We start from the raw sequence: 12,575 nt of genomic DNA, 5'->3' as shown, positions 1-12,575 counted from the left end.
TATTATATATACGTATGTCGGGGACCGCGCGCGCATACATATAGCACACCGTCCGCGCCGCTGTGCCGTGCAACCGGAGTCGCCGTATCGCCGCCGCGCCCGCGCCCGCGCCCGTGTGTTTGCCAATTTCAATGCAAATATAGAAGATCTTCCTCGGTCTCTGCAAACGTATCACCTCGCTCTAACCTATTGGCCTTGCCAGGCGGTGTGTTTGCGCTCCCGAGCGACCGCCCGCGCTCGCGCTCCCGCCCGCGCCAGCGGCAGCGGCTCCCGGGGCTTGGATACGGGGCTCCGAATGCACTCCGCGCGCAGTTTAGCCCGAATGTATCTCCGCCGTCGGAGCGTAAATCTTTTTTCCGTCGGTGCCTTTACGGCCGCACACGCGCGCGCGCGCGCGTAACGGAGCGAGCTTTTGGCGCGTTGCCGTCGCGTTTATAGGGACGTTACAGGGATATTTACTCGATCCCGAGAGCTACTCGCATTTGCGCGAGCCGAATTCGGTCCCCTCTCCTTCCCCTCCCCCCCCCTCTTCAAATGATATCTTCCGAAAGTCGAGCGCCCGCTCATTTATCTTTCAGGAACGAGAAATAATCTACGACGTTAAATTTGTAAATATTTAAAGCTCGTCCGCGCTTTTTCAACGCGTTTATCAGGCGGAATTGAATTAGATTATTTCGAAAAGAGCGTCGCGTATGTCGTTTTTGCAAGTCAGCTATGAAAGTTACAAACTTCATAAGCGAAGTTCTAACCTTCGTGTGCTTGTATATATATATATATATGTATATACGTGAGTTTCGCAGCTAGTAAGAAAAAAAAGTGAAATCAACGTTTTCATAACGGAAATATCAATAAAAGCCGGTACACAGTGTAAGGGAATATAATGCAAAAAAGTTTATAAAAGACCGAAAAGAGAGAGAAACTATATCGTATAGAGTCGTGGCGAACGCGGAGCGCAGAAATTTCGTGATCGTCCGGGCGCGGAGCTAATGACACATAAAATACTTGGGTACATCCCGGGGTGAGAGCATTTAAAGGGGCGGGGGAGGGGAGGATGGGTTAAAAGCGCAATCCCGAAAAGGGACCACATCGCGAATGATCGTCGAGTGCACTCCGCTGGGGTATCAAACGCCGCGTCTTCCGCCTCGTCGTATTCGATTAGCTCTCGCCGTAACGAAGCGACGACGTCCGTCGCGACGAAAGGGGAAGGAGAGGGGGCGAGAGGGAGGAGCGCGCGCGCGCGCGGCGGAGCGGGTGCAGGCGAGTCGCGACGAGAGAAAGCGAAGTCACCTTAATTCAGCGAAATTTTCCCCGGCTTTATCACCCGGCCCCGACTGCGAATTACGCTCGTTCGCGGGCAGCTCGTTAAAACTCACCTTCCTCCGTGTTCCCGAGCTGAATTTGCTGACCGTCCTCGCGCCGCCAGGTGATGTTAGGCGCCGGGGAGCCGGTCGCGGCGCAACGCAGAGTCACGTTTCGTCCCTCCATCACCACCATGTCCGTGCTGGTGTCATAGTCCAGAATATCGGGCGGCACTGTCGGCAGAAAAGTGCGAGCGTGAGAAATATATCGCGTATATGAGCTGAGCGGGCTGGGTAATGCGAAAGTAAAACGTGCGTGTTGCCCAGTTTAGGAAGAAAAAATGATATTCTAAAGAAGAAGAGGCTGCGCGCAATCGAATGTGAATCGCGCCTCTACACGGAAAGAACAATTTTGCTGAATCCAAATCTGAAAATAATTTTTGTTCAATAGTAGTTCAAAATTATTTTGTGCGAAAGTCAAAATGATTGCTAGAATATCAAAACGTTTTATAACAATACTTATCAGTTTTAACATTCCAACAAATTATTTTAATGATTCAATAAAAAATTTTCAGATCTGTTTTTAGTAAAATTTTTAGGTCTTTCAACAAAATCGGTCTTTCCATGTATATATATGCTTATACCATATGTCGTTTTAATCATATACTGAGAGAAAAGAAATGGTTGCAATTATCATAATTTAATCATAACGTATATAGTCATTTTCGTTGCTAAAGTGCCAACTTTACTTTATCTTGTCTAGCGAACGACAATTCTCTTTTCGCCCACACCTATCCGTTTCGTATTGTATTTTATTTCGATGTATTTCCATTCTTCGTTATAATCTCGTGCTTTTATGCATTCGCTTGCATCTTCGAGAACTCGTACGCGACTTTTTTCACTGTCTGCAGTTTTCTTTTTTTTTTCGTTTAATTTTATACTTGTATTCTTATGCATCCGCTGACGTCTTCGAGAGCTCGTGCGCGACTTTTTCACTGTCTGCAGTTTTCTTTTTTTCCTCGTCTAATTTATTTAAGCATTGTACTTCGTATCGGATCGGTCTCCGTTTTTAATAAGTATTGTTATATGTATAGTTATTTTAACCGCGTCATTCTCGTATTGCAACGTCTTATTATTTACGCATTTATCGTCTTCTCTGCACGGAAAGATCGATTTTGTTGAAAGGTCTAAAAATTTTGCTGAATACAGATCTCAAAATAATTTTTGTTCAATAATCAAAATAATTGGTTGAAAAGTTAAAAATGGTAGGCATTGCTATGAAACGTTTTAATATTCTAGCAATCATTTTATAACTTTATAACAAAATTATTTTGATTATCGAACAAAAATTATTTTCTAATCTGAATCCAGCAAAAAAATTATTCTTTCCGTATGTCACTGCTACATTTTTGCGCTTTCGGGAAGGCACTCTAGCAGTAGCAGTAGCAGTGCTGGCGCCTCACCTTTTTGTGTTTTTATAAATTTATGATTACATAATAAAATTATATATAATTACAGGGTAGACCGGTAGGTGTTATAATTATTTTCCTATGCAATTATAGCTCTACAAATACAAACACTTTTCTTTCATAAAGGCATCTCGATAATTTACGCAGTCGCGCGAGATTGTTTTAGCGAAAATCATAATTTCGATTACGCGCTTAAGTGTCGCGAGAGCTTATCCTCCGTGAAAAATTATTTCGGACATAGTAGACATCATATCAGAAATTCAACGGAATCAGGTTAGATGGAAAAGTATATTAAATCGAGAAAATCCGTGGGATTGGATCACCGTTCTATATTTGTCTTTAATCCGCCTAATGGACGTGATCCTACAATCCATACGATATCTAATAAAAGAGCTTACATTCGGGTACCTGCAGGTTACCAGAAATTAGAAGTTAACCCCGGCAAAGCGGAACGCGGGGGCAATAAATCCGATCTACCTGACATCACCGATGCGTCACGGGAGCGAGATAGAGAGAGAGAGAGAAAGAGAGAGAGAGAGAGCGCGAGCCAAGCTCTCTCGCGACACTTAAGCGCAACAATAACGCCCGTAAGTTACTTCCCGTGAGGGCAGCAAAGGGGTGGACAAGTATATCTGTTCGTCCATAAATCAGCCGGCGTGGATTAGCTCTCTGCATGCCGCGAAGGGTAGAGAGACTACGAGAGCGCCGGGTGCCACGTCGTTTCACGTACAGCGTAACGGCGGGACGACACGTGCGCATACACGATGCATGCAGAGGCAGGCTGCACGTAATAAAGTAGACAACGATAACGGCGGAGAACGAACGCATCCGCGTCATCTCCGGCGGAAGTGAGCCACCCCACCGCGCGCGCGACGACTCTCTCTGTCTCTCTCTCTCTCTCATCCTACCTTACCCTAAATGTCCGACCTTTCGTACACATCGGGCGTTAAAGAGAGCCAGCCGAAGGAGACGAGTTTCTCGTTACGGATTTCACATACGGATGCACACACACATACACACACACACACACACACATACACACATACAGTTTTCCCGAGAGTCGAGGGAGTTCCGACGAAGTTAGAATAGCCCAGAATTCGGCTCGGGCTGTACAATACACACACACACGCATGTGTACACAGCACTCGCTTCGCTCGTCAGACCCGTCATGAAAAATGCTCGAGTCCGATCCGTACGCGACCAGCGCGAATACGAGATCGCTTCGCGCGCGACTTCACGGGATCCAATTTTTCCGAGAGCGTCCCCGCGCGCATTAAAATCCCGTGTATACAAATGCAGATCGTTGAAGCTTGCCGACCGTACTACTCTCTCGACCGCTACCACCGCCGGCTCCCGGTATAAAACGGCGGACTTTACGATCGCGATCCGGAAAGAATAGCAACGCGCGACACGCGCGCTCTTTGCGGAAATCATAATCCCGAGCGTGGCCTGGTTATCCCGCGGCCAGGCTTTTCCATTTTGCTACACCCATTAAAGTCTACCCGAGCTCTCTTCCTTTATCTTCTCTTTCTCCGCCTTCCGCTCGTGCTTTCTCTTCCTCTCTCTCTGTCTCTCTCTCTCTCTCTCTCTCTCTCTCTCTCTCTCTCTCTCTCTCCCTCCCGCTCTCTTTCCTACCTTCTCCCGGGATAAACGCGTCCCTCGCGAGTAATGTCTTACTAGGTTCGCCTACATGCGAATCGGGGCCCGAAGGTTGCATTCAGTTGCCGAAGGGAGGAGCAAGTCGAGGGTTGACGGGGTCGATTTTATTCCGCCCTACGGCCGGAACTCGATTTGCGGTTGAGTGCCCGTATGGGTGATGCTGAATTGGCGGGTCAAAGCCACCTAGAATCTCCGCCGGCCACCGGGAGACCCCACTTCTCTTCCGCTGGTCCTACCCTCCGTGCAATCGAGCTTCGAACATTTGTTCGTCCGCTCGTTCGTTCGTTCGTTCGTTCGATCGTACGCATCTATTTGGGGACCACGCGGATTATGGTACCAATGCAGCTCGTGGCGCCATTTGATCAGCGACATTCGATCGGAACACACAATAGAATATACATATTGTATACCAATACATATGGAAACAATACATTTCTGTCGTGTGTCGTGCTGACGATAAAAGTAACAATTGTGTAGAAACGGTAGAATTATATGGAAAGTGCTACTGGAAGTATTGTTTTTTTTTAAATTAATAAAATATCATGCTAACTTCATAGACACGAACAATATACATAAACATGGCAATACACAAGAATGACGAGAAACTTAAATGTTAAATATAATATAATCCTATTAATTAGTGAATTTGCAATGTTAATTGTAGCAGTACCAGTAGTGACTTTAGAAAAAGGAGCTTTTCTTCGTCAAAAGATGGCTTAAAAGTCATGTTCTACTTTTGCAAAAATATTACATTCACAAAAGATTTTTCACTCTCAAAATAAATTTATATTTAACCATTTTTTATTCAATATATTTATGTTGCATACGGATGTGTAACATTATAGTAATATTAAGGAATATATTATATCTATATAATTATAAATACATGATCGACATCGCATGAATCACGCGTCGAAAGATTCCAACTTTCGACATAATTAATTAATTCACGAGGTTTTCCGAGCACTGAATAACAATCCAGTGATTTATGACCGATCTGTAACCGTTTGCTCAGGCCGATGTATTCAGTGAAAACTTCGCAACAAATTGGACATTACCGCGGTTGCAATTCGCTTTTACTCCTCCATTCCGTCTACTATTCCACGTGTTTTGTAACCTCGCAGACGCCAAACTGCGAAACAAAACTCAGCGCAATCGCTCATGCGGCTGCTACCGTTTACCACCACATCAATCTGAACCCGAATCTTAAACTCGCATTGCGCTCGACTGTACATAAAGCATTTATTTCAATACCGAATATCTATGCGAATTCATCTTCCCCTTCAGATTTATATATCAACTTTTTTTTGTCCGCTGTGGAGAACAAAATAGCGCAAATGGTTAATGAATTTTAGAAAGCTTCGCCGCGCGAGAACGTCGCGGGAAAAGGATTTCAGCTGGAGTTACACGTATAGCGATAACGCAATCGAAGCATCGGGATATTTTTACGAAATGCAAAAATGTATGTTTCGATCCGAGATTAGATTACCGATCATTTAATATAGTAATGGGCGGCCCAGTTTCTGTTATTCCGCATGTTCGTTTTACGGTTTCTATCTCGTGCATTACGCGTCACATTACGGTAAGCCGTCTGCCGTCCCCGTCCAGCGTCCATCATCCTCGCATCAATCCTGGACTTAATGCCCCTCCCCTCCCCCCCCGCCCGGTCGCTGTGACATCGTCGGATTATATTGGAAGACATAAAACAATTTTAATGCAGAACTTCACGCTAACGCACAGAACCTCCCGTTTTTCGAGCGGACAGTTATATATTTGACGTTATATATGTATTTACGCTGTTTCGATGACGCGCGCGACTCTCGTGCGTATACTATCATTCGTATAGAATCGTTATCTTTATCATTGACGAAGGAAACGCTGAATGCCGCCGCTGATATACCCGCGATTGCGGATACATAGCGGCACGTCTTATGTAACAATAACCATATGTAAATGGATCCTGGTCGTTATAGCGTCGCTATGAACGCCGCCTCGGAATTGATATACGTCCGCGATACCGCTCCCTACACCGCAGTTTATTCGCATTGTTCTGCACGCTGCTGTGTGTCTGGTTATGATACCCCGGCCGCACGCGCGGCTTGCGGGAGAATTCTATATATTAAAGCAAACCTTCCCCTCCCCCCCTCCCTCCCTCCCCGCGGGTATCGCGTATCAACCTCAATCCGCCTCGCCCATCCCGGGTTTACCGGGTAACAACCCTCCGCCGCCGCCGGTTGAATTCGGAGTCCTGGAAACTCACCACTCCTCAACGTGACTGTGCACTTCGTTTCGTCTAACGTTGTTTCTCTCGGCAACGCCGAGGTGCTGCAGCCAAGCGAGCGAGGGATGATCTCGGTGCCCGATTTTGGGGTAACGACGACTTTGTCTCTCTCTCTCTCTCTCTCTCTCTCTCTCTCTCTCTCTCTCTCCTCTCAAATCCCCCTTTACAATTTTCGTGGTGCATTTCGCGACGTTAGACCGTCGAATTTGACAGTTTCGTCAAATTATGTTTCAAGTTTCAGTATAGGAAAGAAAAAGAAAAAAATCGTAGCGAGCATATCGGGATTTCTTCGTCGGCACATCTCAACCGTTCGACCCACGTTTTACCGACCGATCGATATTCGTTTACCTGACGCCATAAAGGAGGATACTCGTGAATTTCTCGCTAAATGACAGCAATCAGACGTCCCGTCGTATTCCGCGCTTTTTGCGACGCGGGAGTCCTTCCCCGGTGCCCAGGCGCTGGCGCAAAAATTCTCAAGCGAGGTAGACTTGTATCAGGTATCAATCTGGCTTCTATCTCGTCCCAACCCACACTAGCCCGTAACAACCTCCGTAACACCGCTGCACCGCAGATTCTCTTGGGCTCTCTCGGCCGCCGCGCTGACCAATGGCGCGCTCGTTTCGCGGAACGTCGTTTCTACCCCTGTGCAACTGACGTTGAGTAGCGTGGGGCCGGGGTTTAAAAAAGTGCAGTGCATCGGACGAGCGCCGCAAGCCGAGCGTGGCTTAATTTCGATGCGTAAATCGAACGGGCCAGCTAGAAAGGGTGGGCGGAGAAAGAAATGGGAATGTGGCCAGAGCGCGCGGGGCGGAGGGAATCACGGGGGGGGGGAAGAAGGAAGGGAGGGAGGATGGCGAAAACGTTTGCCTCACGTCGAAACACGACATGCCACGTAGCGAAGTTGGGAATTCGTTCCGGGGCTCGGAAACGACGTTGTAACGAGTGCCGCCTGCAGGGCTATCGGGGCGGGTCTTAGTAAATCAGCTGGGGAATAGATCGAGCGGGGGAGAGAAAAGTTTGGCGGATTTATCTGCGGAGAGTGCCCGGCTATAATCCCGAAGAGGTACGTGAACCGATCTGTGTGCGGGCAGCGCCGGGGCGTCTCGTCATGCACGCGACAGGTCTGAAAAATGAATCAATTTCAGCTCGATATCCGCGGATTAACTAATTCCTCTTAATGTGTGCACAGTTCTTTCTTTTTCCTCCCCCTCTATCTTCTTTTTTTTCCCCTGTATCTTTTTTCCCTCCCAACCGGCGAATCTGGATACGATTTATACATTTCTCTCATCCTGGTAGACGAGAGAGCATTGATACATTAATAACGCACAAAAAGGATGGCGTTGTACATTTTTATCGGATCGCCGCTTTCGCGGCGGAAATGCGCATAGATTCAACGAAAGAAAGTAGTAAGTTCTTAACGGAACTAAGCTGCGCGAGAGCGAGCTGCCGAGAGAGAGAGAGAGAGAAAGTGAGCTGCCGGGGAGTATCGGCGCGCGGTGCACTTTATCACAGATAAAATATGCAGCTTACAACTTTGGCTGCCGCCAACGAATCGAAGCGCCCACAGGGAGATATGTAGCGCGATTGCCAGAAGAGATTGGTTCGCAGAATTCGCTAACAGTAACCCAATATTGGGCATCGGCAAACAGCTAGCTTGCTGCTGAACTCGAATAACGTATTTAAACAAAACAGAACGGGGGAAGGGGAGGAGGATATCATCGGGGCGCGAGTTATCGATTGTCGGACTAATCATTGATGATATTTTCGTCGCCGCGGAAGCTTTCGGAGAACGCGCGACGCGCGCGCGGGGAGAGGATCGCTCCGCGGGGCGAACGTTATCCCGATCCCTTTCGCGCATTTTGTGTTTACGCCCACGTAAACGTAGCGCTATTCCGCAAATGCTATACGCGCGCGCACCGCGCGCAATGTCGATAATTTTAATTTTATTTACCCCCCCCCCCCCTCCCGCGCTTGAAAAGATAGAGTTAATTCCGTCGAAATTTGCCGGCTCTTTACGAGCTATTTGCGAATCCCCCGGCTCTTTATACGGAGTATATAAATTTGCGCCGCGCCACGTGGCGGTTTTTCGCAAACGCGCTTAAACGTTACCGTTCAACGAACGGCCCGGCATACTTTATGAGGCACGCGTGCTCGCGGGGTAGGTGTACCCAATCAGGACGTACACGGCCGCGTGCTATGTACGTTCGAAAAATATCAAAACTATACTCCTCTCTCTCTCTCTCTCTCTCTCTCGCACGGCGCGCGCGAGGCGCGGTTGGTATAGAGGATAACAGAGGCGTTTCTCGCGTGCCGAGTGCGGAGCTAATTGGATTTATAACTAAATCGCCTCTAAATTTATTTTCACCGCGCGGGAGAAAGCGGCGCATATTCTGCTTTCGCAAATAGATGGTTAAAATGTAACTACCGCCGCGCCGCGCCGCGCCGGGCCGGATGAATGCCGTTCATGCATCAATCGCGACCTCGCCGCCGCGCGCCGGGGCACGGCCTGCACCACCGAGAAGCGCACATGACGCCGCGCCGCTCCCCTCGGTGTCGGCGCGGCGCGATTAACACGTATCGCGCGGGGCCGAGCGTGCTGCAGGAACAAAGAGGGTTTTACCGGATCCGGGGATTTCGCCCGCGCACCCCCGAGGGGGTTTTGCATGGTCCGAAGATATCCACGCGCGCCGGGCTGGTCGGCGGGCGGGCGGGCGGGTGGACGCGGGTGGACGGCGCGATCAAAATAACGCGCGCGGGCATTGTACGAAATGCCATGAGAAGACACGCATGCACGCCTCGTTGTGATGAGTATTAACGGCGGCTTTATTAAACGGCAATAGGGAGTCGCAAATAAGTAGACCCCGGCGCATTAATCACGTCGCGCGAATTGTTAATTGTTAATTAAAACAGAATTGTGACTGGCTTGCTCGTGTATGCCCGGCGTGGCGAAACAGCCACGCGCTTCTTTGTACGAAAATTATTCACGGCCCGAAAGCCGTACAGCGCGGCGAACTTAGATTAGGTATAATTGACGTAAATTTATCCGTGGGTGATTACGCGGATACCCAAAGTATCACGCTCCGTTTTAGGTTTACAATGACACGGATGCCGGAACTTGGCCCCTCTAATTTCAGAGCGATATAAGTAAAAGACGGAACTTGCGCTTTCCTTTCGTTTGCGGATTCCACGAAGCCCCCGATAGCCAGTAATAAACTCCGTTCTATCGTCCCGCTATAGGAAAGAAGATAATGACATTATAATCGCGTTGAACGCGGACACGAAGTCAACGACGGGAGACTTTTTTTAACTTCGTTGTACTTTGTGTTAGTTTTTCGTTCTAATAAGCTCGCCGCGATTTGAATCTGACATCGATATCAGTCTACGTTCGCTTCTCGCCCCTGCACCCTCCCCCGCATGCCAGGGGTAATCGCTGGAATAACTGCTGTTCTTGGGGTTCGCAATATAAAGCGCAGACGACGTCAATACAAATCTGCCCGCGATAATCGGGCCACTCATTGTGCGCTCATGCAGCTAAGTACGCGCGTATCGCTCAGTTAAATCGCACATTCGTGATACACCGGCAAAAGAGTGTTATGGCCGACGGTATAGAGCGCCGCGGACTGCAATTTCGCGCGCCAGCGACGCGTGGAGAGTAACACTGACGACTCGCGGATGGGATATCGTACGAGTGATTGAGCCACGGAATTTTTGATGCCGGGTTAGCGCGTTGATCGCGCAGAAAAGTTCACTCGCTGACACGGAGGGATAGACGATATTGGCGAGTTGCCGACGGCGGGAATAATATGGATGCCATTGCTGCCGATGATAATTATTTAGAGGAGAGAGAAAGAGAGAGAGAGAGAGAGAGAGATCAATATACTTAAAACATTTAATGCAACGTAATATAAAACGTTTATAATTGCAAACTTTCTAAAAATATATAATCCTTTATTGATACTTACACAATGAATTCGCGTCGCAATAGTAATAGGATGCCTATTAGCATCTTTATTTTTAAGTTAATCCAATTAATTTGTGATCTTACTATTTCAGCTTCCATTTAGAACTGGGTTTCAAAACCGATCAGGGCGCAATTTGCAGAAAATGTATTATAATTTTATATATTACAGAAATATTATTAGGCATTAAGATCCAGTTCTAACCGACGAATAAGATTCTCTTTGTTTACTTGTATTAGTCACATTATTCGGTTTATTTTCCCTTAACCCTTATTGTTAACCATTAAATAATCATTTAATTAAATGTATTTAATGCAATTTTTGGGCGATTCGTCATTTATTTGAAATGCAGAAAATATTATTTAGGAGCATCTTTTAAATTGGTTTCATTTCGCATGAATACGATATTGAATTGTGTATTTGAAAACTCAAAGCAGTGACATCATAAAAGTAACGCGATATGTATGACGATTACAAAAATAATGTGTGATAAAGCCATTTTCGTTACCGGCCTGCGATAAATATTTTTGCAAAACAGTATATGAAAATATACTTATTTTAAAACGAGGTGGTTTTGATTAAGCTACATTGTACGCTCTTGTTAAATCCATTTTGTCCGTTACGCAGCGTGTTATAACATAACATGCCAAAAAAACGAAATGCAAACTTGGATTTCATACGAATTTCCGCAGCTTATCTTTTGTACGGAGTAAATCGTCGTATCGAACACATATACAGCGCGGTATTATTTTAATAAATAATTCGCAGACACAGAATAAATTGCACGTAATACGGGAATGGGAGAATTCCTGTTTTTATGGAAATACTCGCTGCGAGGGGCGTATAATGAAGGCGCAGCTACTCTTCGCGCCCGCGCGGTCAGCGTGCCTATTTTATGGCGGCGTTTCACGCACCCTATAAATCGTGAAAAATGCGTGATCAATATTTGAACAGTTTTGTACAACTAAGGAGAGGGAAAAAGAGAGAGAGAGAGAGTGGCGAAAGAGCGACCGCGCGAGCGGAGTCGCGCGGGAATCACGAGCTGCGGGGCTATCGATCAAGCCCCCGTTCCTCTCCACTGGCATTTTTTTCCCTCTCCCCCCCCCCTCCCCCGACATAACGCTATTCGCAACACGAACGGACACGGACCACCACGTCAGCTGATCGCCGAGTTAATGCGTAGCTATTCTCACTCGTTAGCACGTGCGGACATGCAACGATTACTCGCGTGCCGGCCGGGCGCCTTGCAGTCTGAGCCGCGCCGAGGCTTTTCTACTGCGAGTGGAAAACCATAGCGGCGGCTGCGACAGCGGCGGCGACCAGCAGGAGCTCCTCCGCTCTTCCACGTAGCCGGCGCGGTACACAGCACGCCGCGGCTCTCGTTCGCGCGCGAACGTCGGAAAACAATTGGGTCGAATGGAAATAAGAAGAATTACGTGTAACGGGGGAATTTAATTAAAGAAACCAACTCCGCAAGAATTTAATTTTTTTAGAAAGGAGGGAGGGAGTCCTAACAATCCTGCGGGACAAGAGTGTAAACCGCGAGCCTTGTGGCAAGCTTTGTAACGTGAAACGCGATATTATTTGAATGAGAGCGAGAATGTTGTCTTCTCAATCAAGAGGTCAAATATAGAAAAAAAGTGTTTCTTTTTTTTTTTACATGGCCCATCGAGTGCGACGCAGTCCATAAAATTGAAAAATCACTTCGAAAAAATGTACCGGTCGCTGCTGCAGTGTTTTGCAACTTTTATTGACACATTTGCAAAACAAACGTGTACCCAACATTTCAAAGAGTAGCCTCACGCGACGACAGGTTGTCGGTTAATTAGCACGTGCAAGCTTGCCGCGGTTCCCTGAATAATTCATAGCACGTTGCGTTTCATTCGTAGAGCACTGAGTTAATCTT

The 12,575-nt window shown here is 47.3% G+C and overlaps 1 protein-coding gene across 2 annotated transcripts in view; it reads right to left on the bottom strand.

Moving 5' to 3' along the window:
• LOC105456339 (neurotrimin) overlaps nt 1-12,575 on the bottom strand; it is a 195,018-nt gene that overhangs the window by 19,959 nt on the left and 162,484 nt on the right. For both annotated transcript variants that reach the window (XM_011700299.1, XM_011700298.1), the window contains exon 4: nt 1,374-1,532. In XM_011700299.1, the coding sequence (XP_011698601.1) occupies nt 1,374-1,532 (159 nt within the window). The remainder of the gene's footprint in view (nt 1-1,373; nt 1,533-12,575) is intronic.

Source organism: Wasmannia auropunctata, unplaced genomic scaffold, assembly GCF_000956235.1.
Source record: "Wasmannia auropunctata unplaced genomic scaffold, wasmannia.A_1.0 LD335709.1, whole genome shotgun sequence".
In the NCBI taxonomy this organism is placed as follows: Eukaryota; Metazoa; Arthropoda; class Insecta; order Hymenoptera; family Formicidae; genus Wasmannia; species Wasmannia auropunctata.
This window is presented reverse-complemented; position numbering and strand designations above follow the sequence as displayed.